The 27,573-nt window shown below is 40.0% G+C and overlaps 1 protein-coding gene across 32 annotated transcripts in view; it reads left to right on the top strand.

Annotated features, from left to right (window-relative positions):
* SLMAP (sarcolemma associated protein) overlaps nt 1-27,573 on the top strand; it is a 159,762-nt gene that overhangs the window by 61,699 nt on the left and 70,490 nt on the right. For 22 of the 32 annotated variants that reach the window (XM_023547593.2, XM_023547584.2, XM_064274333.1 and 19 more), the window contains exon 2: nt 15,490-15,637. In XM_023547593.2, coding sequence (XP_023403361.2) covers nt 15,490-15,637 — 148 coding nt within the window. Of the gene's footprint in view, nt 1-15,489; nt 15,644-27,573 lie in introns of all 32 variants that reach the window. The other 10 variants (XM_023547590.2, XM_023547580.2, XM_023547583.2 and 7 more) reach the window with 1 other exon arrangement.

Here is a 27,573-nt window from a genome sequence, read left to right as displayed (position 1 = left end):
TTTTATTTGCCAAGTTGATTCCAGCTCATGGCAGCACCATGTGTACAAAGAACTGCATTCAAGGCTGTGCCCTTTTGGAAGCAGATCACCAGGCCTTACGTTTGAGGCATCTCCGGGTGAGTTTGAATCACCAACCTTTTGGTTAGTAGTCCGGCACTTAACCATTTACGCCACCCACGGGAGCAGGGTTTATTCCAGTAATGTAGAAGCGGTTTAACATAGTTCACTGTATTAACAGAATAAAGGAGAAAAATCACATGATCATCTCAACTGATGCAGAAAAAGCATTTGACAAAATTCTACACCAATCCAGATCCCTAGGTGGCAAAAACGGTTAAACACTTGACTACCAGCCAAAAGGTTGGCAGTTCACACCCACCGAGAGGTGCCCCAGGAGACAGGCCTGGTGAGCTGCTTCTGAAAGGTCACAGCCTTGAAAACTCTATGGAGTGGTTCTACTCTGCACACAGGGGATCACCATGAGTCAGAATCGACTGGGCAGCAACCAGCAAAAAGGTTCATGATAAAAGTCCTGTCAAATTCGGAAAAGACAGAACTCCTCAACTATGAAAAACCTATACTTAATGGTCTACTTTAATGGTTAAAAAAAAAAAAAAAAAAAAATTTTTTTTTTTTTATTGGTGAAAGACTGAACGCTTTTCTCCTAAGGTCAGAAACAAGTCAAAGTTTACAATCTCATAAGTGCTATTCACCATTATGCTGGAGGTCCTAACCAGTGCAATAAGGCAAGCTGAAGAAAGCAGTAAAACTCTCTAGTTACAAATGACATGATCATGTATGTAGAAGAAAAATCCCAAGAAACCCATGCATATGCTTGTTGTTAGTTGCTCTCAAGTAGATTCCGACTCATGGCAACCCGTGTATGCTGAGTAGAACTGCTCCATAGGGTTTTCAAGTGCTTAACTTTTTGCATCACCCAGGGACTCCCTATATATATGTTATTGGAACTAATAAATTGAGCAGGGTTATAGGATACAAGAGGAGTCCTAATGGTGCAGTGGTTAAAGTGCTTGGTTGCTAAACAAAATGCCAGCAGTTTGAACCCACCAGCTACTCCATGGGAGAAAAATGTGGAAGTCTGCTTCCATAAAGATTTCAGTCTTGGTAACCCTATAGGGCAGTTCTACTTTGTCCTGTAGGGTTGCTATGAGTCGGAATTGACTTGGCAGCAATGGCTTTGTTTATAGGATACAACTTCATATTTTAAAATCAATTGTATTTCTGTGTACTAGCAGTGAACAATTGGAGTCCTGGTGGTGAAGTGATCAAGGGGTCAGGCTGCTCACCTAAAGGTCGGCAGTTCAAATCCACCAGCTGCTCCTTGGGAACCCTGTAAGGCAATTCTGCTCTGTCCTGTAGGGTCCATAATGAGTCAGAATGGACTAGACAGCACACAACAATAAGAACAAGAAGCAGTGAACAATTAGGGAAAAAAAATTAAAATAATATGATTTACAGTAACATTAAAAGCATGAAGTATTTATGAATGCATTAAACTGAGAAGGACAGAAAACTGCTGAAAGAAGTGAAAGAGCATAAATCAATGGAGAGAGGTACAACATTCACGGACTGGTGTCCATTTTGTAGAAATTGAAGAGCTGCTTCTAAAATGAATATGGATGTACAAAGGACCTAGAACAGCCTGAACAGTTCCGAAAATGAACAAAGTTGGAAAACTTACACTATCTGATTTGAAGCTTTGTTGTAAAGCTGTGAATCAACATTTTTGATAGTGAAACATTTCAGCTAGAATTCAAATTTAAAACTTTGTGAATATGTTTAAGAAAATATTTTGAATTAAAGAACCAAATAAAGCCTTCACTTAACCATTTTCTTCTGAAGTAACTCTTTTTTAAAGAAATTAATTTTGTTGTTGTTGAGACTATACACAGCAAAACATACCCCAACTCAACAGTTTGTACATGTACAGTTGTTCAGTGACCTTGATTGCATTCTTCAAGTTGTGCAACCATTTTCATCTTCCTTTTCTGAGGTGTTCCTCCCGCCTTAACATAAACTCACTGCCCACTAAGGTTCCAGTCTAATCTTTCAAGTTGCTGTTGTCAATTTGATCCCATATAGATATTTCTTAAAAGAGCATGCTGAAGGCCGACATTTTTTACTAGTTAAGCCAAACTATTATTTGGTTTTAAGAAGACTTCAGGGGATATTTTTGGTTTAAGGTTTAAAGAATCTCACAGGGCAATAGTTTCAGGGGTTCATCTAGCCACCCTTGGTTCCAGAAAGTCTGAAGTTCATGAAAATTTGAAATTCTGTTCTGCATTTTGTCCGTTTTGATCAGGATTCATCTATGGAATGTTTTATCAAAATATTTAGTAGTGGTCGCTGGGCACCATCCAGCCCTTCTGGTCACATGGCAGAGGAGGCAGTTAGTTGTTCGTGGAGGCAACTAGCCACGAACATCCACATCCTCCTCCTATTCCTGACCGTCCTTCTTCCCCTCTCATTCCATCCAAGCGCATAGATACCAATTGTTGTGCCTTGGTGTATCATTTTTAATTGTTTGGCATACGCTATTGAAAAATAGGTCAGTGAACATTTTTGTGACATTATCATTTTTAATACTTTGTTTTCAAGATAATGACTTAAAGTTATTTATGGAAAGATACTGAATTTTAAGGACAGTTGCATTTAGCTATCCACGAATTACAGCCAAAAGAGGTAGATTTACCTAAAATATTGCTGGGGATACTGGTGAAAAACCCAGTAAGAGTACTGTTTAAATCTAGGTAGGAATTGTTTACAGTGGTGAAAATGGTTGACTTGCTGAGATAGGAAATCAACTTTATAAGTTTAATTGCTTACTTCCTGTTGTATACCTGGTTGTCTTTCAGATGTCAGAGAGAGAAGAAAACAGACCAACCTATATGTTCCTCAGTGTTCTCATTATTTCAAAGCAGCGTTCTGAACGTTGGTGATAAAATTATGTCATCCTAACAATATAATTCTATGTATTTACTAGCTTATATTCTAATTGCAAAGAGATTTTAAGGTGGTTCATAACTCTCTACATACACACAAACAAACAGACTATCGAAGTTGAAAAGAAGCTGAGGAGTCTGCAGGAGCACTAAATTTGGTGCTGATTCTCAGCAGCCATTGGGAACATAATGGGTAGCCTAGTTCTTACTACTGTCTGGCAAGAGGAAGTTTATCAGTGTTTAAGAAGCAGCTTACCTGTTTGGCACTAGTCTAATGAAAATGTTTTCAACATTTTCCCTGTCATTTTAGCCCTGACCTTCACTCTGATTGCTAGTACAGAGGATAAAAAAAAAAGAGGACAGATAGCACAAACTCATATGCCTTCAGAGGACAGTGAGGTTACCATAAAGATAGGAGGCCATCACTCTAATACCTTAGGATGTGGTGGGAGCTCTGCTGACTAGAATGCACTTGCCCTGCCTGCTAAAGGCAGTCACTGCCTTTTTCCATCTTGCCCATTAAAATATATACGTACATACGTGTGGATACAGATAGATATATCCTTAAGTTCTTTTCATTTATAGGCGTTTCCCTCCTTCCCTGTATTTTCCTTACAATTTACCTGTTCAAGAAGCCAAACTACTGGGCCTGTAGTTTTCCATAGCCCGGAGTTTGCCAATTGCATACTCAAGGTACGTTTTAACGTGTTTCTCTGTCTTCTGTACTTCCTGCAAATTCAGCCAGAGCCAGACTCAGGTTAAGTCTTTTTGGCAAAGTGGTGGTGTGTTCTTTGATCAGGAGACACATAATGTGTGCTTGTATCTCTATTTGTGCTGTTAACAGTCACTGCTGTTCACTGTCTAGATCCATGATTAATTCACTGGGATCAGGACATTGCAATATTCTAAATCTGTCATCCCGTTTTCGTTGGAATGTTTTATAAAGAGCCTTTGGTTACCCAGTAGCACAGTTCATGTAGGTGAGGTAGGACAAATACACTTACTTCTTATTATCTAGTTTTCAAGATGATGGAAGATTTTAATGAACTTTTAAATTTAAATATAGTTGATGGGTTTCAATCCATTGTAATTGTTATCCTTACTGAAGTTCAAATGGCCACATAATTAGCCAGTGGGAGTGAATTAAGGATGGCTCCTGAGTCCTTTTGACATGATCCTAGTAGTCTTAGATAACTTTTTTGCTGTCCCTTGGTTACTAGGCTACTAATAAAGATAATTAAGGCTTCAGCCTTTTTTTTTTTTTTTTAGGTATGTTCAAAACTGGTCTCTTGGAGAAGAAAATAGAAGGTTTATCAGCATAGAGGAGAATATTTCCTTCTTGACAGAATACATCTAGGGACTGTAAGCCCAATTGCTTGCAAACAAGCCGACTTCTTTATACCTTTAGGACTCTAACCTGACAGTTAGTAGAATAGCTTTCATACAATGAGTGAGTAATGAGATGGTTTATAGGTGAGTTGAGTAATGAGACTGTTTTATAGGAGGTGCAAAAACATCTTTACTTTTGAAGTCAGTCTTTCAAACTACCAAGGGCAAAGGTCAAGTAATACCAGTGAAAATATTTCTGCAGTGAACTGAGCTGATGTGATCTAGCTGTATTGCACGCGCAGAGGCTCAGGAGCATGAGTGCGGGCCAATGTGACTGAGGGGGATGTGGGAGGACGAGTGTGGGAAAGAATGAGTTCACAGAGAGAACCAGGGGCCAGAATCCTAGGGCCTTACAGGCTGCCATGGTAAGGACTTTGGATTTTATTCTAAGGTGTTTGGAAGCCATTAGCAGATGGAGAGAAGAGAAGGAACGAAGAACTAATGTAAGTGATGGTAGACCAAAAGTACTATGGTGCGCTTTGGACAGTGTCTTAGTTACCTAGTGCTGCTATAACAGGAATATTACAAGTGGATGGCCTTAACAAAGAAAAATTTATTCTCTCACAGTCTAGGAGGCTAGAAGTCCGAATTGAGGGCACCAGTTCCCGGGGCATGTCTTCTGTCTTTGTTGGCTCTCAGGGAAGGTCCTTGTCATTAGTCTTCTCCTGGTCTAGGAGCTTCTCAGCACAGGGACCTTGAGTCCAAAGGACAGGCTCACTCGCGGCTCTTCTTTTTTGGCAGTACGAGGTCCTTATTTCTCTGCTCCCTTCTCTCTCTTTTTATCTCCTGTAACATAAAAGGTGATGCAGGCCATACCCTAGGGAAACTCCCCTTACATCAGATCAGGGCTGTGATCTGAGTAAGGGTGTTGGATCCCACCCTATTTTTGCCTGATTAACCACAGGTGGAGATTAGAATTTACAACACATAGGAAAATTACATCAGATCACAAAATGGAGAACAACCATACAATACTGGGAATCATGGCCTAGCCAAGTTGACATATTTTTGGGGCACACAGTTCAGTCCATGACAGACAGTAATGCTGTTGTTGTTAGCTGATGTTGAGTAGGCACCCAACTCACGGCAAACCCATGGACAGTAGAACGAAACAGGTCTGATTCATAGGGTTTTCATCAGCTGATTTTTGGAGGTAGATCACCAAGCCTTTCTTCCTAGTCTTCTAGAAGCTCCCCTGAAACCTGTTCAGCATCTTAGCTATACACAAGCCTGCACTGACAGATGAATGGTGGCTGTGCATGAGGTGTGTTTACCAGGACTCAAACCCAGGTCTCCTACATGGAAGGTGAAAATTCTAACACTGAACCACCATTGCCCTTCTCTTCTTGCCCTAGAATATCTTAAAGATATGTTGCTGCCTCTGCAGTCCTTGCCTAACCCAGGAGAACTGGATTTTTATAATAAACAGGACTCTAGAATCCTGCTTGACCCATCAGCATACGATTGGGTTCCATGATGTTCCAGACCTGACTGTAACTTTGTGATAGAAAAGGAATGAAGAAACTGAAGAGGAATCGGCCACAGAAGTGAGATGGACAGAAAAATCACATTCTCTCCAGCTCCTGGCTGTGCTGAGGATGGTGCCTGGGAGAAAACTTCTGACCATCCATATAAAAGCCTTAGTTGGACAAGGTTCCCCAAAGAAACAGAACTAAAAAAATACATAAGTAGAGAGAGAAAGAGAAAATGAGAATGAATGACTTGATTTTACGATGTGGTTCATGCAGTTGTAGCAGGTCAGGAGATAGGCTGGAAAGCCTGGCAGTCTTGTGTCTGAAACTGGTAGGTCAGGTGGCAGGTTGGAAACCCTGGTAGTCTTGTGTCTGAAGCTGGTATGTCTACTTACAGTCTTGAGGTGGAATTCCTTCAGGCAATAATATAGACATGTGAGATTGAAAAGAACCTTGGATTTTAATTTGCAGTTTTAAAGTTGACTATTTGTTGTGGTTTCAGAGTTGTATAAGAGTTAAACAATGTAAAATTGATATAAGTCAATATTAGGGATTCACAAGAACTTTTTTCCCCTTTAAAGATGGCTTTTACAATACTGGAGTTTGAGAAATACTATGTAAAGTATCATGTATGTGAATGTGAACGTTGAAAAACTAATTACCGAAAGTAATGAGCCCTTTCTCTTTGGTGGTTAGTTAGCTGAATCCATCAACTACATTCTGGATGGTCACATCAGAACCAAATCAAGAGCACATAGGAGATGCTTATGTTCTCTGCTGCTGTGGAGCAGGGCTCTGACGCGTTTAAAACTGTCATGGTATTTAGATACAGGTTAGAAAAGGGAGGCTAAACTATTATTTCAAGCTAAAGACATTGTTTCTAACAACCTCGAACCTGGCAGAGATAATGATAGAAATTTGACTGGATAGTGACTAATAGCCTGGGGTCTGTATCTTGAGAATCTGCATTCACACAGTTGCTGTTGAGTTGATTTGCACACGTGGTGACCCGATGTGTGTAAGAGAACTGTGCTCCATAGGGTTTTCAGTGACTGATTTTTCAGAAATAAATTGCCAGGCCTTTCTTTTGAGGTGCCTCTGGGTAGATTCTAACCTCCAGTCTTTTGGTTAGCAGCTGAGTGCATTAACTCTTTGCACCACTCAGGAACTCCATCTAGCTAGCATTTACTGTTAATATATTGGATTTGTTGGTGCTGCGGTCAGTCTGTTTAATTAGAACATCGTTTCATTTCCTTTTTTTTTTTTTTCCTGTGGCTCTATTCGAATCCCTGTGGAAAAGCCCAGAATGGAGGAGCCGTTCAAGACACAGGAACTAAAATAATATGGGATGGTGATGAGGGGAGAGCTGTGAGGACCCTCTGGGAGTCAACATAGGGGCTGTGGAAGTCATTGGAATCGTAGAATTTGAGTGTAATGGAAAGAAATCTTAGAGGTCATCTTCTTGGTCAGTGGCCTTCAAATTTTTTTCTGACCACTGTGTATAGTAAGAGAATGCATCTTACATCACAGCTGCAATACCCGCCTCCCCCCCACGCCACATACACACGCACATTTTTTTTTTCAAACTAAGTTTTGTTAAACAGCACTGAACCTTATTTCATGCACTTATTTCTATTGTAATCTCTTTCATTTCACAACCCACTAAATTGGCTTAGTAACCCTCTGATGGATCGGAACTTGAAGTCTGAAAACGACAATAAATCTAGCGTAATCCCTTGATTTAGCTTGTCCAGGGACACGAAGCATGTGAAAATGTAAAATAACTAAACCAGAATTTAGGTATCACTGCATTTCCTAAGAAGATACTCATTATTAAAACAACAACAAAAGCAACTCGTTTGTACAGTATTAGGATACGTTCCAGTGTAGAAAAAATTTTTAGGGTAAATGTTACGTTCAAAAATATTCATCTCCCTAGTGCGAAATGTTAAGGCCTGTGAATTTCAACTGGACTTGTAAAATCAACACGATTTCTTTTATTAATGGTCTGTAATTAAAAGTAGACACTGCTAGCCAGAGTAACAGTTGGTGTCTTTTGAATTGTAAACCGAGAATAAGTTATTTATAGACAGCCTGATGGCATTTAAATTGCCACCTAGGAATTAATGAAATGTCATTTTCCTGTTTTCTGAAAGTTACCTATTCTTTTGTTGTGTCTCATTTTGGAAGAGAGTTTGTGGGAGAAGTTAAGGATAAATGAGACATAAGGTCAATGTGAAATAATGGCAAAAACATGGCCTTTTTTATGGAAAAAAAAAACTTTTTTATTCTATTATTTGAATCTTTGCTCCTTTATTCACTTTATTATTTAACGTGCCTATACCTCACTTTTTTCATTTAGAAATAAAAGAAATAATATCTATATCATAGTTTTAATATTAAGGTTAAATGAGGGCCTGATGGCATAAAATATATATGTTCCACCCTGGGTTCCCTGTTTGCTTTTGTCCTGATTTTCTATCCCTTTCTGACTTCTCATCTTAGCTTTTGGACAAATACTGCCCTTTGGATTTTATATAATTGATTGTTCTAAGGAGCATGTTCCTCTTGAGTGTCACTGTTGATTTTATGGACTTTTGTTTGGCCGAAAGATGGTCTCTGGGAATGGCTTTAGTTCGAGATCAGAAGGGTATCTTCAGGCCATAGTCTTGGGGCTTCCTCCAGTCTCTATCAGAACAGTGTCTTAGTTATCTAGTGCTGCTGTAACAAAAATACCACAAACAAATTTATTCTCACAGTCTAGGAGGCTGCTGTTGTTGTTGTTGTTAGGTGCCGTCGAGTTGGTTCCAGTTCATAGTGACCCTGTGTACAATAGAATGAAACACTGCCTGGTCCTGAGCCATCCTCACAATCATTGCTGTATTTAAGCCCATTGTTGCAGCCACTGTGTCAGTCCATCTAATTGAGGGTCTTCCTCTTTTTCGCTGACCCTCCACTTTACCAAGCATGATGTCCTTTCTCCAGGGACTGACCCCTCCTGATAACATGTACAAAGTACATAAAACAAAGTTTCACCATCCTCATTTCTGAGGACCATTCTGGCTCTACTTCTTCCAAGACAGATTTGCTTATTCTTTTGGCAGTCCATGGTATACTCGATATTCTTTACCAGCACCATAATTCAGAAGTGTCAGTTCTTCTTTGGTCTTTCTTCTCATTGTCTAGCTTTTCCATGCATATGAGGTGATTGAAAATACTATGGCTTGGGTCAGGCACACCTTAATCCTTAAAGTGACATCTTTGCTTTTCAACACTTTAAAAAGGTCTTTAGCAGCAGATTTACCCAATGCAACAGGTCATTTGATATTTCCTGGACACTGCTCCCATGGGCATTGATTGTGGATCCAAGTAAAATGAAATCCTTGGCAACTTCAGTCTTTTCTCCGTTTATCATGATATCACTTATTGGTCCAGTTTTGAGGATTTTTGTTTTCTTTATGTTGAGGTGCAAGCCGTACTAAAGGCTGTAGTCTTTGATCTTCATCAGTAAGTGCTTCAAGTCCTCACCTTGCTGCAAGCAAGGTTGTATCATCTGTATATCAAGGATTGTTAATGAGTCTGCCTCCAGTTCTGTTGCTGCATTCTTCACATAGTCCAGGTTCTCAAATTATTTGCTCAGCGTACAGATTGAATAAATATGGAGAAAGGATACAACCCTGACACACACCTTTCCTGACTTTAAACCGTGCAGTATTCCCTTGTTCTGTTCAAAGAACTGCCTCTTGCTCTGTGTGCGGATTCCTCATGAGCACAATTAAGTGTTCTGGAATTCCCATTCTTCACAATATTATCCATAATTTGTCATGATCCCCACAGTTGAATGCCTTTGCATAGTTAATAAAACACAGGTAAACATCTTTCTGGTATTCTCTGCTTTCAGCCAAGATCCATCTGACATCAGTGATGATATCTGCATTCCACATCTTCTAAATTTGACTTAAACATTTGGCAGTTCTCTGTTGATGTACTGCTGCAACCTTTTTTGAATGATCTTCAGCAAAATTTTACTTGTGTGTGATATTAATGATATCGTTTGATAATTTCCATATTCTGTTGGATCAGTTTTCTTTGGAATGGATCTCTTTCAGTCAATTGGACAGGAAGCTGTCTTCCAAATTTCTTGACGTGGATGAGTGAGCACCTCCAGCGCTGCATCCATTTGTTGAAACATCTCAATTGGTATTGCATCAATTCCTGGGACCTGTTTTTCACCGGTGCCTTCAGTGTAGCTTGGATTTCTTCCTTCAGTGCCATCGGTTCTTGATCACATGCTACCTCCTGAAAGGTTGAGCATCAACCAGTTCTTTTTGGTATGGTGGCTCTGGGTATTCCTTTCATCTCCTTTTGATGCTTTCTGCATTGTTCAATATTTTCCCTGTAGAATCCTTCAGTATTGCATCTTGAGGCTTAAAGTCTGAATTCAGGGCACCAGCTGCAGGGGAAGGCTTTCTCTCTCTGTTAGCTCTGGGGGAAGGTCCTCATCGTCAGTCCTCTCCTAGGCCTAGGAGTTTCTCAGCCCAGGGACCCTGGATCCAAAGGACATTCTCTGCTCCTGGCTCTTCTTTCTTGGTGGTAAGATGTCCCTATCTCTCTGCTGGATTCTTTCTCCTTTTATCTCTTATAACATAAAAAGGTGATGCAGGCCACACCCCAGGGAAACTTCCCTTTCATGGGATCAGAGCTGTGACCTGAGTAAGGGTCTTGCATTCCACTGTACTCCTCTTTAATATAACCTAATCTTGCCTCGTTAGCCACAGAGATTAGGATTTACAACACGTGGGAAAAATACATCAAATCAAAAGATGGAGAACAACCATACAGTATTGGAAATCATGGCCTAGCCAAGTTAACACATATTTTTGAGGAACACTATTTGATCCATGACAATCAGTAAGTCTAGCCTTTTTTGTGAATTTGATTTTTTGTTCTACATTTTTCTCCTGCTCTGAGCAGGACCCTCTGTTGTGATCCCAGTTAGAGTGCTCAGTAATGGTAGCTGAGCACCATCTAGTTCTTCTGGGCTCGGGGTCAGGTAGGCTGTGGTTCATGTGGTCTGTTAGTCCTTTGGACTAATTGCTCCCTTGAGTCTTTAGTTTTTTTCATTTTCCTTTACTCCGGCTGGGAAGAGACCAATAGTTTTATCTTTGATGGCTGCTCGCAAGCTTTTAAAACCCCAGGTGCTACTCACCAAAGTAGGATGTAGAACATTGTCTTTATGAGCTATGTTGTGCCAGTTGACATAGATGTTCCACAAGTCTATGGTCCTTTGCCTTAGAGCCTAGTGACTTCCTCTCGTGAGGTGTTTGGTTATATCTGTTTCTTTAACTGTGCCCCTTGTGTGCTCTATTGTCTTTATTAATATATAAGGAGCATCTACAGTCATGTACGTAGAAACATCCACCACCAAACTTGTATCCTCTGGTGGTTGTGCTCCCTTACATTCTCCCGCACCTCTTATCTGTCTGCCTATGTATCCACTCAAATTATTGTTTGTTTCTTCTGTTGTTGCAAGATTGTCTATGCTCTAGTAGTTACTGTAGTTGCCTTTATTCTTATGTTCCTTTCAGTGTCTTCTCTTGCCTTGGTCATGTTGTGCTGACTTTTCCCATACTGTGTATTGCCTTTCTTTTCACCAATATTAATGCATGTCTTCTATCTATTTTTGGAGCCCTGGTGATGCAGTGGTTAAGTGCTCGGCTGCTAACCAAAATGTCGGCAGTTTTTAATCCACCAGCCATTCCTTAGGAACCCTATGGGACAGTTCTACTCTGTCCTGCAGGTTCGCTATGAGTTGGAATTGACTTGATGGCAACGGGTGTGGTTTTATTTGGTTTTCTATGTGGTAATTTTCCCTCCCTCTCCATCCCATCCCTGGTAGCCACCACAGAGTGTTCTTTCCTTTTTTTTTTTTTTTCTGCATGTGAACCTTATGTTGTTATTTTATAATAGTGGTCTCGTATAATATTTGTTCTTTTGTGAGTGACTTATTTTACTCAGCATAATGTCCTCCAGATTCATCCATGTTGTGAGATGTTTCGAAGATGTGTCATTATTCTTTATTGTTGTATAGTGTTCCATTGTGTGTATGTTCCACAGTTAATCCTTTCATCTGTTGGTGGGCACTTACGTTGTTTCTATCTTTTTTGCTATTGTGAATAGTGGTGCAGTGAACATGGGTGTGCATGTCTATTTGTGTCACAGCTTTTATTTCTTTAGGGTATATACCTAGGAGTGGCATTGCTGGATCATATGGTATTTCTATTTCTAGCTTCTTGAGGCAGTGGGCATACCTTTTCTCATAGTGGTTATACCATTTTACATTCCCACCAGCTGTGTATAAGAGCTCCCGTCTCCCGCATAACCTCACCAACATTTGTTATTTCCTGTTTTTCTGATTAGTGGCAATAACGTTGGGGTGAGATGGTGTCTCATTTAGTTTTGGTTGGCATTTCTCTAATAGCTAATAATCCTGAGGATTTCTTCATATGTTTGTTAGCTGCCTGAGTGTCTTCTTTGGTGAAGTGTCTATTCGTATCCCTTGCCCATTTTTTAATTGGATTGTTTGTCTTTTAATTGTTGAGATATTGTAGTTTTCTATAAATTTCAGAGATTAGACCCGTATCGGATATGTCATAGCCAGAAATTTTTTCCCAATCTGTAAGTTCTTTTTTTACTCTTTTGGAGAAGTCTTTTGTTGAGCATAAATAAAGCGTATTTTGATAAATATTAGGTGTCGTCTTTCCTTTCTTCCATAGGAAGGAGTTCAGTGAAAATACGTTGCTAGAATAAGTGGGGCTGGAGAGTGTAGGAAAATTCAAAAGGAAAGATACATTTTTTTGTTTAATTGGTTTATCTCATTTCATAACATGGAGGAACCTGGAAGGCATTATGCTGAGTGAAATTAGTCAGTTGCAAAAGGACAAATATTGTATAAGACCACTATTATAAGAACTTGAGAAATAGTTTAAACTGAGAAGAAAACATTCTTTTGTGGTTACGAGAGGAGGGAGGGAGGGTGGGAGAGGGGTATTCACTAATTAGATGGTAGATAAGAACTACCTTAGGTGAAGGGAAAGACAGCACACAATACAGGGGAGGTCAGCACAATTGGACTAAACCAAAAGCAAAGAAGTTTCCTGAATAAACTGAATGCTTCGAAGACCAGTGTAGCAGGGGCAGGGATCTGGGGACCATGGTTTCAGGGGACATCTAAGTCAATTGGCATAATAAAATCTATTAAGAAAATATTTTGCATCCCACTTTGAAGAGTGGTGTCTGGGGTCTTAAACGCTAGCAAGCAGCCACCTAAGATGCATCAATTGGTATCAACCCACCTGGATCAAAGGAAAATGAAGGACACCAAGAACACAACAAGGTAATTATAAGCCCAAGAGACAGAAAGGGCCACATGAACCAGAGACTACATCATCCTAAGACCAGAAGAACTAGATGGTGCCCGGCTACAACCGATGAGTTCCCTGACAGGGAACACAACAGAGAACCCCTGAGGGCGCAGGAGAGCAGTGGGATGCAGACCCCAAATTCTCATAAAAAGACCAGATTTAATGGTCTGACTGAGACTAGAAGGACCCTGGTGGTCATGGCCCCCAGACCTTCTGCTGGCCCAGGACAGGAACCATTCCCGAAGCCAACTCTTACAGGCGTGGATTGGACTGGACAATGGGTTGGAGAGGGTTGCTGGTGAGGAGTGAGCTTCTTGGATCAGGTGGACACTTGAGACTATGTTGGCATCTGCTGCCTGGAGGGGAGATGAGAGGGTGGAGGGAGTTAGAAGCTGGCGAAATGGACACAAAAAGAGAGAGTGGAGGGAGAGAGCGGGCTGTCCCATTAGGGGGAGAGTAGTTGGGAGTGTGTAGCAAGGTGTATATAAGTTATTATGTGAGAGACTGACTTGATTTGTAAACTTTCACTTAAAGCACAATAAAAATTATATATAAAAAAAAAATTGGTTTGTCTGTCTTCCTAGTAAGTGTTTTGTGTGATCCCAGTTCTTAATTTTTTTAGTTTAAGTAGGCTTCCTGCGCCTCCTGCTACTCCTTCCCTTTTTAAAGAGGGGAGATTATCCAAGTGATGAAAAACAAGTTTGGGAGGCCAGGAAGTTGTACTCTCAGAGTTGATTGCAGTGTTTTAGTTTCTAGTGTCTCAAATATCTTTTCTCATAAAGAATTCTATTACTGAAGGTGTATCAGTCGTTAAACACCAAGTGTGTTAGCTATCCGATAACTATTAATCATAGGTGTTACCTAAAACCAGTTGCCTTGCCTGTGGAATAAAGTACACTCTCTTTGATTTTACCCAGATAGCCTAGGAACAAAGGTATACAGTCAGAGTAAAATGGAAAGGTAGAATTTTATCTGGCTGTGTGTTTTTTTTTAATATATATATCAGCTTTATTGAGATATAATTCAGATAGCATGAAAATCACCCCTTAAAAGTGTATAATTCAGTGGTTTTTAGTATATTCAGACAGTTGTACAACTATCACTAGGGTCTAATTTTAGAACATTTTCATCACCCCAAAGAGAAACGTTGTACTCATTAGCAGTCACTCCTCATTCCCTTCCTTCCCCCTGCCCCTTAGGACCATGAATGTACTTTTTGTCTATGGATTTGCCTATTCTGGACATTTCGTATAAATGAAATTATGCAATATGTGGCCTTTTGTGACCGACTCTTTTTACTTAGCATGGTATTTTCACAGTTCGTCCATGTTATAGCATGTGTCAATACTTTATTCCCTTTTGTAACGGAAGGTTAAGTGCTTAGCTGCTAACCAAAAGGTTGGTGCTTTGAATGCATCCAGCAGGTTCTGTGGGAGAAAAAATCTGGCAGTCAGCTCCCGTAAAGATTACAACCTAGGAAACCCTACGGGCGGTTCTGTTCTGTCACATTGGGTTGCTGTGAGAGGAAATCGACTTGATGGCACCCGACAACAACAACCACATTTTGTTTGTTGTTTCATCAATTGGTGGACATTTGGGTAGTTTCCGTTTTGCAGCCATTATGTCTAATGCTGCTATGAACATTTGCGTACAAGTGTTTTGTGTAGACGTATGTTGTCAGTTCTCTTGGGTATGTACCTAAGAGTGGAATTGCTAGGTCATATGGTAACTGTATGTTTCACATTTTGAAACCCTGACAACCTTTTCCAAAGTAACTGCACCATTTTGTCTACCTGTATTTTATGTCACCTGGTTTTAGGGTTCTAACTTCATACATAAGGAGCCTGGTGGCACAGTGGTTAAAGTGCTTGGCTGCTAACCAAAAGGTCAGTGGTTAGAACCCACCAGCTGCTCCACGATAGAAAGATGTGATAGTCTGCTTCCATAAAGATTCACAGCCTTGGAAACCCTGTGGAACAGTTCTGCTGTGTTCTGTAGGGTCACTGTTGAGTCAGACTTGACTCGATGGCAGTGGGTCTGACGTCACATGTGTTGAAGGAGAAGAGCCCACTGGTGTAAAGTTGAAGGACAAGTTTAGCTGAAACGAGTGCTCTGAATCGATGGGGGAGAGAGCCGCCCACAGTAATTTGCAAAGTTACAGTACTTTTTTTTCTTTTTTAAGTAGGTTTGGAGTTACTGTTATTAATCTTTGGCTCAATTTTTTTTTTTTTTTTTTTGCAGTTTTATCTCCAAGACACTAAAAGTAGTAATGGTACCTTTATAAATAGCCAGAGATTGAGTCGAGGCTCTGAAGAAAGTCCACCATGTGAAATTCTTTCTGGCGATATTATTCAGTTTGGGGTAGATGTGACGGAGAACACACGGAAAGGTACGGGTATGGATCGATTTTTCCTATTATTTGTCTTTTTAAGCTTGTTTACTTTTGTATTCTCATATTTAATGTTATAAAACATCACATGCTTTTACATGCTTATAAAAGCAATTTAAACATAGCATTATGTGCAGTGAAAAATTAGAAGTCCTTTAGTTCCCCCATTGGTTTTCTAAAATTTTAAATTCTGAAATGTTAGTAATATATATTCTTCATCACATTGTGAAAACATAAAGCACTACTGTATCAGTTAGGAGGCAGTTGGCTGCAGTGACAGCATACCCAAACAACAAAGAGTTTATTTATTTATTATATTTATTGTTAATATAACATGAAGTCTGGAGGTAGGTAGGTCCAGAGTTTGTTTACTTGCCTCCCTTACATCATCAGGGTTCCAGAGTCTTAGATCCCCCTGTTCTACCATCTTTAACGTGTTGACTTTCATCCTTTTGCTTGTTGCCTCATGGTCAGAGCATGATGACTACAGCCCAGACATCGTTTTCCTCACATCAGTGTCTTGGGCAAGAAGGATGAGATGGGGAAAAAATGCCATCTTGTTTTTATGTGGAAAGGACGTTTCCCAGAATTCTCCTAGCAGATTTCTTTTTATGTCTCACAGGCCACATGGAAAGGCCACATGGCTACCTCTATCTACACAGTACTCTGGGAAAAGTTACTTACTCAGGAAAGGGGAGCAGGAGACCCATGACTGGCAGAGATCAATTATGATTTATCCCTTCAAGTTGTATGTGCATTGTAGCCCCGAACAAAATTAGAGTTCTGTTAACAAGAAAGGAGGGGACAATTACCTTAAAACAAAGATGAGAAGGTAAGGGGGCAGGGAATCTAGGTTAATGGAAACATAATAACCAGAACTGAAATACTGAGAATGTTTACTCATTGTGAAGAATGTAACCAGTATCAGTGAACAACTTGTATAAAACTGTTGAATGAGAACCTAAACTACTGTTTAAACCCTCACTGAAAGCACAATAAAATATTTTTAAAAAGAAAGGGGAGGAAAAGGCTGTGAAAGTAGGCAGCTAACAGTACCTGTTACAAGTATAAAATAAAATTTATGTCTCAGCTTTTGACACTGGAAGTTCTTTAGAAAATAAATTTAGGTTGTCTTTATTCTTACAATTTTGAAGCTTCCTGCTTCTACCTGGTTCACTGTCTGCTTTAGGACCATGGACTTATATGGCTACATCAAGGATTAAGTGGATAAAAACCCAAAGTGTGCAGTCTCACTGTATTAGCTTAATATGGACAATGGAACCATTTGGCAGGTTTCTCCTTTGATTTCTCTGAACATACTCCGACTTGGCGATAAGCTAAGTCGACAGTCTCTGACGTTTCTCACGGCAGAGGTGGGGATGGTGGTGGTGGTGGTGATGCGGGTTTGTGTGTGCATGTGCGTATTTATGTATAGGCTTTCGCTGGTGTTGCAACTGCAGTATTATTTTTACTGGGACTTGTTGGCCTCCTCAGTTAGTGTTTGACATTTGATTTGGGTAGGGCTAAAACTTTAGGACTTGCATTTACAATGTAAAACAGAAAAAAGAAAGATTGTGTTTTGAAGCACATTTTGACTATGCCTTGCTAAAGAACTCACTTGTAGATGACCGTACTTGGAGCAGCTGTAGTGGGTGCGCCTGCCTCTACTGTTGCCGTATCACACCACCTCCTTCAGCAAACATTTATTGAGACCTGGCTGTGAGTAACCCACAGAGAAGACAGAATTTGATTACACTGTCTTTCTTCCCTGGGAATGCCGGTCTTCTTGGTTTGCATTTCCCAAAGAGAATTAATAGGTGTTAACAAATGAAGGAATGAGATAATCAAATACATTTAGGAAACATTAAATTAACCAAAGTTAAGCAGAATTTCTCAGGGCCTTTAATATGTCAACATATATGCAAGTCTCCAAGAGGCTGGCAGTTATAGAAGGCAGCTCTTTCCAAACTCCTTTCTACTCTTCTTGCCTGTCTAACTATGATGGACACTTAAAAAGATGTTGTAGAAAGCTAAGAGGATGACACTGAAACTCAGATTCCTGTTAGTACAATATTATTTCAGCAACACTAAGATTCTGCAGGCTTGTTTGAAAGTTTAGCCATCTTTTATGCCAACTTTAAGAAAATTAAAGAAAAATTTCTTCATCATTTAAAATGTTGTTTCTTTTGGTACTTATTGGCTTCAAGAAGTTGACTTATGTATATAGGTCTTGGTATACAGTCATGGCACAAGTTGAGCGCTACCCGTTTAAGCGTGAGCGAGAAAAAAGCATAAGACTTTGTGCTATGCTAAACAGTACTGTGATAAGCTTTATACCACTTGGAAAATCCTCCTAAAATTATGCAACACTATTAGATAACTCTTAGATCAAAGAAGAAATTAAAAGAGAAAATTTAAACTATGTAGAAAGGAATATAAAGAAGACCTTTATGCCAAAATTCAGGAAAATCCTTTAGTCAGATAAAAATTTATAACTTGAATTCCTTCAATATTAAGGAAGAAAAAAAAAACACAATGAAGGAATTTGGCACTTACGAGAAATTAGGAAAAGGACAAGACAAAAATAACAAAAAGAAGCTTGGAAGAAGAAATAAAAAGCAGAAACTAATGAAACAATCAAAAAAAGGGCTAACCAACCCCAAATGCCGTTTCTTTCAAAAGACCAATAAAATACATAATTTAAAAGCTTTGATTAGGTAAAAAACTAAAACAACAGCAAAACACAAAATGTTTGAAAACTAAGGAAATATAGAAGATAAGGAATGAGAAGGGAAACAAACAGATACACAATATGTTAGAATTCTAAGAGATGGGGGAGAAACAACTCAGAAAAGGACAGGAATGGTTGCCCAACTCGAGTGTAATCAGTGTCACTAAGTTGTACTTGCAGAAATGTTGAATCATTGCACGTTCTGCTATGTGTATTCTCAGCAACAACAAAAAAATAAAATTATTTAAAAAATGTATTTCTAGGAGAACATTTTATATCAACCTATGGCAAAACAGTAGGAAACCCTGGTGGCCTAGTGGTTAAGTGCTACGGCTGCTTACCAAAGGGTCCGCAGTTCGGATCCACCAGGCGCTCCTTGGAAACTCTATGGGGCAGTTCTAATCAGTCCTATAGGGTCGCTGTGAGTCAGAATTGACTTGACGGCACTGGGTATGGCAAAACAAAATATAAAAACTTAGAGTAAATTGATATTTTCCTGATAGATTATCCCAAGAAGAAGGGGAAAGGTTGAATAAATCTATTTCCTTAAACTAGAAGTCATTAGAGATCTCCCAATGAAAATGATAGCAGGGACAGAGGGATTCACAGCTGAATTTGATCTTATTTTAAATAAACAGGATAAATCCAATGTTATTTAAACATTTCCAAACATTGATCAAGTTAGAAAGCTCCCAAAATCCTTTAAAGACGCCGGCGTGTCTTTAATGCCAAAATCTGATGAAGATAAAAAAAAAAGGGAAATTTCACTTGTGACAAAAGGTGAAAAATTCTAACTAAAATGTTACTAAATTAAATTCAGAAATTAAACTAAACTACAAAGTAGGGTTTATTCCAGGAATGCAAGGATTGTTCAATATTGGAAAATCTATCAATAAATTTTACAGTTTAAAGCTGAAAAACCATGTAACTATGTAACCAGCAGATGGTGAAAAGACATTTGATCAAAATCAGGAGTTACCCCTAATTAAACGTTTAAATAAGTAGAATGAAAACAAACAAACAAACAAAAACTAAGTAAAATTTAAATTCTGAGTAAAATAGGAAAAATACTATATGGCAGTGAAACGAATGAACTAAATTTGCGTACATCAACAAAAATAAATCTCAAACATTATCTCAAGCAAATTGCAGAACTATGTGTATTGTATAAACATTTACATAAAGAGTAACGCATGCAAAACAACAAGATATTTGACTATATCTATACAAAAAAAAAGTAAACATATAAAATTATATGTGTGGATGATTAAAAAAAATAGTAGTTTGTGGGGAGCTATAAAAAGACTATTAAGATCTATAAAAAGGGTTGCTGTGAGTCAGAATCGACTCAAGGACAATGGGTAAATAAAAAGACTAAGGTAAGCCTTATCCAAACCATGGTGTTTTCATTCACCTCATACGCATGTGAAAGGTGGACAATGAATATGGAAGACGGAAGAATTGATGCCATTGAATTATGGTGTTAGAGTATTGAATATACCATGGACTGTCAGAAGTAGGAACGAATTTGTCTCGGAAGAAGTACAGCCAGAATGCCCCTTGGAAGTCGGGATGGCGAAACTTTGTCTCATGTGCTTTGTTCGTGTTATGGGGGCGGCGGGGGGGGGTCCAATCCCTGGAGAAGCACATAATGCTTGGTAAAGTAGAGGGTGAGTGAAAAAGGAGAAGACCCTCAACGAGATGGATTGACACAGAGGCTGCAAAAATGGGCTCAAGCATGACGATTGTGAGGATGGCGTAGGACTGGGCTGTGTTTCATTCTGTTGTACTTAGGGTGGCTATAAGTCGGAACCAACTCTATGGCATCTAACAAAAATAACAACAACATATGTCTCTATGACTCAGAATCAACTCGACGGCAACAGGAGGTTTGGGTTTTCTTTTAATATGTAAAAAGAAAATTAAAAAAAAAAAAGATATAAATAAATAATTGGGATTTTGTTAAAAGGGTGATAAGACCCTGATGCCACTAAACATATCAGTTCACATCAGTATGTCTTCTATTCCAGGTTCTACAAAAACAAGCTGCTTTTGGTTTTCAACTCTCCATGTAGTTTGGCTCCAGGAAGAAAACTCACTAGTCAGGCCTGTACAAATAATCTGTCCTGTAGTTATAAAATGGAGGCCTGATGGTACAGTAATCAAGAGCTACGGCTGCTAACCAAAAGGTCGGCAGTTCGAATGCACTAGCTGCTCTTTGGAAGCCCTAGAGGGCAGTTATTGTCTGTCCTACAGGGTCACTATGAGTTGGAATCGACTTGATGGCAGTGGGTTTTTGGTTTATAAATACAAAATATCATTAGAAACAAGTACCTGACGTTCTAATAGAGTTTTTTAAAAGAAAAGACAAAGATGAATGGAAGAGAAGAAGCCACATGCCAGGTCCTGGGCCTTAACAACCCACTGGTCACTTTTCTAATCCCACAAACTATTTAGCCAGAGCACAAGTTTTCTGGGTCACACACCGTTACAGTAAGCCACTGTTGCAAAGCTTGGGGCCAGTTGTTTCTGTAACTTCACCCATAATTCCTGTCATCTATTCATCTGTCCAGGTCCACTTCACCAATATCTGTTTCTTGGTGAAGCCCTTATCAACAAAAGGCCTATTATGAGCAATTTCTATCGCATCTTCCTTCTGCTTCATGCTCCAAATGCGTTGAATTAGTTTTATTCTCTACAATAAAACAAAACAGACAAACCCTGGCCTCTAAGCACTTGCACATGCTGTTTCCTACTCCTGGAAACCTTTCTCGATCCTTCTCCACTGGACTGGAGGCCTCCTCCCTGCCAGGGCTGCACCCGGCACTTAACGGCACTTTGGAAAAGCTTGTCAGTTCCCTCACTAAACTGTGAACTGTGCAAGGACAGGCACTGTGTCTCTCATGTTCATTGTAGCATCCCCACACTTGACCTGGCACATACTGGTTAAATATGTTGTAAAATGCCCCATAAATCTTCACCCACCATTTTACAAGTCAGTTCTACCACTTTATCTCAAGGAAGATTTTGGCAGCCTTTCTACTAATCCCAGAGACTTAATGTGAAGATTGGGAATCGAAAACTTTTTTGTTACCAACTGCCCTTTTTATTCTACTGCTCTCCTTAACCTGTCTAAGCTTTAGTTTCCTCATCTTAAAAAAAGTGAAACGTTAGACTATTACCTACCTGTAAAAATGGCATGGCGGGGGCATCTGACCTCCTTTAACTTCACAAGGGGGAAGGAGACTCAAGATCAGTAGCCCAACGCTGATTCTTCTGAGGTGGAGGTCAAATTTACTTCCACCCTCCAGCCTTTTTACCAATTCTGACACCAGCCGTCCTTCCCATGGCACTCGTTACTTCTCTATTGGGTTCTATAATTCATTGCACTGACCACACAGAACTCACATACTCATGATTATGAAGTTTATCAGGGAAGTAACAGCTTACAATTCAGGATACAATTCTTCCGCCAGGACAGCCTCTTCTCAGCCATTCCTGCAGGAAAGCCTCTCTCTGGCCCTTGGTCCTTTGGCCTCTCGGCCCAGCCTCTGCCCAGCTCGGGCAAGTGTTACAAAGATCTTTAGCTCTGCCAATAAGTGCCTGGAGGCACCTCACTTCACCAGCAAGCCTTGGCCTGAAGATACTCAGCTCTCTTGCTCCATGGGTTGGTGAGGATAGCTCTGCCGGCAAGTGCTCAGAAGCACCCCACTCCCCAGCACGGTGCTTAGTTTTCTCACTCTGGGCTGGGAAGCCCGTGGTGCCATCTCCTGCCTGTCTCCTGGTTTTGCTGCCTCTGCTGCTGTTTCTCTGCTTCTGTCTCTTTCCATCTCCGGCATTAGCAGCTGTCTTTTTCTCCTGGGTCTAGGAGGTTCTCAGTGTGGGGACCCCGTGTCCAGAAGACGTGCTCCACCCCTGTCTCTTCTTCTTGGTGATAGTCAAGTCCCGCCTGTCCACCTCTGGGATGACTCATTTTAAGCCTAGTGGAATGGTAAAACTGACCAATCCTCTTGTCAGGGTTCCATACACCTTATCTGCATGATCTCACTCCCACAAGGGTGCCACGCACCTTATTTGCAGTGTTAGCAGGCTATTCAATCCCATTGGTGGGCCACAAGCACCTCATTTGCATAGTCCCACTCAGTCATTTGGTGAGAGTTACCAGACCATGGCAAAGGAAGCCATGGAGAAGCGATCTATCACAAAGCACTACCTCACTGGGTTGAGGGAGCATTGACAGAATGTATATAAAGTGCTAAGCTCAGGGCTAGGTACCGTTATTATTACTAAAACCCTGTGAATCATTTATACCATCTTTGTTTGCCATTAATAGGGGAAGTCACAAAGCAGATTCACCACAGACTTCACCAAATTCACTGAGTTGACTGAGGGAACCTTCCTGGTGGCATGGCAGTCTTCTTTTGCTCCTTTAAAAATGAATTCTCAACCCAGACTGTGCACCAGAATTACCTGCAGAGCTTTATAAAACTGCAGATGCCTAGACCCAACCCTTGAGCCCTAAGAAGGAGATTGCTAGGTATGTGGCCTGGACATACCTATTTTTAAAAAGCCCTGGGCGATTTTGTTGGACAACTGCTTTTAACAACTCTGCTCAATTAAATTCTTGGCAGCAAGTTTCCCTTCTCACCCTGTCTGCTTCGAATCCATTCTTGCTGGCTGTATATCTGTATTTCCAGCTGCTTGTTTGTTATTTTCTACTGTATGTCCTGCTGTTACCTTGTAATTACTTGGTATAATCCTTAATTTCCCCCTCAGGCTAGAGGATTCTGCTGACTTCTCAGTTCCTTTTATTGCTCCATCATTCTCCCAGACACGTTAGCTCAGAATCTTGGCATCCCTTCTGGATCCTATCTCTTCCTTACCTTCGGCAGCTATGTCATCTAGTCCATTTGACTTCTTTTTCCACCAGTTCCTGTTTTACTGTTGCCATCCTGGAATGTTATAGTAACTCCCCACCTCTGCAGGTATGCTGCAAACCCACCGCCCCTTGAATATCCTTCTACTACAGCTTTATTTATGTAATTCTCTGGCTTTTAAAAGCTTTAAGTAGCCAAGCCGTGCTGCAGAATAAAGTCTGAAATGCTTGATTGTATACTTGAGGGCCTCGAAAAATGTAGATTCATTCAGTCTTTTGGCTTTATTTCCTATTACTCCGCTTAACATGTGTTAAGTGGTCAAGGTGGACTAATGAGATATAATATGGTAGATAGAAACAATTGTTTTGGATCCTAGATCTCAAATGAGTTATTTTTGCCTGTTTGAACCTTAGTTGCTTTATCTGTAAAATAATTTATTCCTTTTTTAATAGCTGCATAATGGGTGATTTTAAAATTATGTTTCCGTCGTGATGCAAAAAAAAAAAAATCATCTTTTTATTGTTACCGTTGTTAGGTGCCATCAAGTTGATTCTGACCTATAGCGACCCTATGTACAACAGAATGAAACACTGCCCAGTCCTGGGCCATCCTCACAATTGTTATGCTTGTACCCATTGTTGCAGCCACAGTGTCAGTCCGTCTTGTTGAGGGTCTTCTTTTTCACTGCAACCAAGGATTATGTCCTTCTCCAGGGACTGGTCCCTCCTGATAACACGTCCAAAGTATAAAACTAGCTGTTTATATGGTTTGTTATATGTAGTTAACATGTATTGCATATTTAGCTTGGGGCCTGGCACCTAGAGTGTCTTGGAATGTAGGTCCTTTAGCTTATATTCCCAGTGTCCTCCAGCTGCCCTGCTTACATGTACATTCTCACACACTCTTCTGGTTTCTTTGTTCATGCCATTCTCTCTGTCTTTCCTTCCATTTACAGGTTTTGAGATCCTACTCTTTTTTTTTTTTTTTTTACCCTTTTCATAAAGCCTTCCCTTGCCCTTGTTGTTGTTAGCTGCTGTTGAGTAGGCCCAGCTTACGGCACACCCATGCACAGTGGGATCAGACCATTGTGATCTGATCAGACCATTGTAACCTGATCAGACCATTGTGATCTGTAAGGTTTTCGTTGGCTGAGTTTTCAGAAGTAGATCACCAGCGCTTTCTTTCTAGTCGATCTTAGTCCAGAAGCTCTGCTGAAACCTGTTTAGCAGCACAGTAACACGCCAGCCTCCAGTTACAGCTGGTCCCCTGCCCTCGCTCATTCCAAATTCCCTAATGTTTTGTGCCTCATGTAGCATTTGTGATTTTTTTGTCCTGTGTTGTTATGTTAGGTATTTCTGATTGGTTGTCTCTAAATTGAAATCTCCTCGATGACAGGGACCTCATCTTAATCATCTTGGTTTTTCCTATCATTCCCAACCTATGGCTTTGTGCCAGCAGGTTCTCTGAATACTTATTGAGCAAACACGTAAACTCAGAGAACCACCATTCCTCATGGGTAAGTTGAAAAACAAGCCAATGAGCAATATCTTTTCATAGTATGCTAGAGAAATAACGTGGTAAATGAATCCTCATACCTAGAGAAAGGGTTTCCCCCACCAAATAAATAGGTAGAAACAAGGTTTCTTTGGAGAAATATTTCACTCTGAGTCTAGCACAGGAAATGTGCAAATTGAACCTAGAAGATTTTGTCACACCAGAAAGCAATGAAGCTGCCTAAGACTGCTGCAGTCCTGTCAAAAAGACTCAGGAATTAACATGAGGTAGTTTAGCTCCCACTTGTCAAAGACGGGACAATTTGAGCATAGAATAATAACAACAGTAAATAGCAGAGGATTGAAATATATCAAGCATGTTGAAATCCATGAGCTTACAGTGATACTATAAAGAAAAAAAAAATTGATCACCTTTGGAATAACTTTGGAGGCCAATTTATCATTCTGAAAACAGGTAAATAAAAGGAAAAAATAGAGCATTTACCCTACCTATCCTTGTTCCTCAGGGTAAACAAGTAATTGAAGAGAGAAAGCTTTTTATAGCTGAATTCCAGGTCACACATGAAGCATAGAATATTAACCCTAAAATTTAAAAAAGAAAGAAAGAAAAAGAGTTCTTGTCTACTCAGCTAATGTTACATCCCCTGCCTCTTTTCTAACTTGGCGGGGGGGGAAAAGCCTAAGGATTAGAAGCTTTATGATGCTGGAAATTTAGGATGGAAAGTTCTTAGAACTGCTTTAGCTTTGAAGGCAGTCAAAAAGGCAAATAAGCAAATCGTTTCCCAGTCTGGAAATGTTAACACCTCTCATTTAAGTCCTGTTTTTGTTTTTTTTTTTAATGTTGCTTGGGCTTTTTATATGGTACCTCCTATTACTGCCAGTCATTCCAAGAGATCCTTTGAACCACTCTTAAGTTTAAAAAAATATGGACCTTTCTGCTTAGTGCAGGAATGGAGATACGGCAAGACTGCAGCATAGCCCAAAGTCCCAGTCTCCCAAACAGGGCCTCAAACGGTATTTAAACTCATCAGAGTGAACATGGGTCCCCTTCTAAGTGGTGTTTGTGTGAAGAGGCAATAGAAAAGGCTGGCTGCATACCACAAAGTAAATATGTTAACTCAAAAGCCAAATAGTCTGTATACACATTAGAAAAAAATAGCTACACACATACAGATAAATGGCAGTCAGCTCGCATATAGTCTTAATTCTGATGTTTAATAAAGTCTCATACAATAGCAGGTAATTGTGGATTTTTCATCTGCAGATACCTGGTTTCCATGATTCAGACTTTCATGTTTTAACATTTCCAAGACTTATGTTGATTTACAGTGTATGTGTATATTTACGCAATGTGGCAATGTTTTTTCCCTGGAGAAGTTGTTTAAATTGTGATTTACGATCAGTTTTGTTTTTGAGTCTTGGAAATACGGTAATGATGTTTCAAGGTGATTTTTGAGAGTGCTTTATAGAATGCTTCAGAGCAGTATTTAAAGTATTTTCTTCATAAGACCAGTTCCTACCATAAAATTACAAAAAAAAAAAAAATACCATAAGTGTCCCTAAAAGAGGGAAGGTGGGGGACTCAGTGGTCAAATAACTTTGGAAAATGTGTCTTAACGTTTAGAGTCTCTTGATGGACAAAAGCCCGTTAAGCTCTGAGAAAGCCTTGATTTAAGAAAATTAAAATCCATTTAAACCTTTTTTAACCACACACACACACAAAAAAAACCCAGTGCCATTAAAATACTTTTAACGAAGTATTTCCCAAAGTCACCTGACCCCAGGCTTCTTTTTTGTTAACACCTGCTAGCCCTTCATTTGGGGAAGTGCTGCTGTGTAGAGTTGGGTTGCTTTAAATGCTTGCCTGTTGCAAAACAAAGGGGTAACATTTCTATGCATCTGTGTATCTAGTTGTCATGAGAATCTTTTTAAAGGCATGATTGGCCGGACTAGTTTGTCCACGCAGCCAGATGTGGTCTTTGACTGCCTTCAACAGAGCAGCAGCCCAGCACTGCCCAGTCAGTATTAGCCCTTGGTTCTACTTGTAGATTTGTGCATTATTCTGTTACTTGGGCTTCAAGGTGATATATCTGTGCAACAGAATGTCTGACTGTAATGTTCCACAGGTTATCAGCTCTGGCATTGCAGTTTTATTTTGTAACTTGCTCCACCTATTTTTCTTTAAAACAACGACAGTAACGATTTAATTACCAATTTAAGTATATTGATTAAATTTTTGGTTTTGCTGGATTTTCTTATTGTGCTCCTGTATTCATTGTAGCCTGCTTCTAGTAAATCTCTGGGGGAGCCACAGAGCTGTTAAAAATTATCTGTTCCACTACATCAGCCTGATACCAGAGCTAGATGTTGCCCAGCTCCTTCCAACTGAAGGAGCAGAAGAGAAATGGGATGCAGACCTCAAATTCTTATAAAAAGACCAGACTTGATGGTCTGACTGAGACTAGAAGGACCCCGGAGGTCATGGTCCCAGATCTTCTGTGAGCCCAAGAGTGGAACCGTTCCCAAAGCCAACTCGTCAGACAGGGATTGGACTGGACTATACAATAGAAAATGATACTAGTGAGGGGTGAGCTTCTTGGGTCAAGTAGACGCATGAGACTGTGTGGGCAGCTCCTGTCTGGAGGGGAGATGAGAAGGCAGAGGGGGTCAGAAGCTGCCTGAATGGACACGAAAAGAGAGAGTGGACGGAAGGAGTGTGCTGTCTCATTAGGGGGAGAGCAAAAAGGAGTACATAGCAAGGTGTATATAAATTTTTGTATGAGAGACTGACTTCATTTGTAAACTTTCACCTAA

This window comes from Loxodonta africana, chromosome 22, assembly GCF_030014295.1.
Source record: "Loxodonta africana isolate mLoxAfr1 chromosome 22, mLoxAfr1.hap2, whole genome shotgun sequence".
NCBI lineage: Eukaryota > Metazoa > Chordata > Mammalia > Proboscidea > Elephantidae > Loxodonta > Loxodonta africana.
This window is presented reverse-complemented; position numbering and strand designations above follow the sequence as displayed.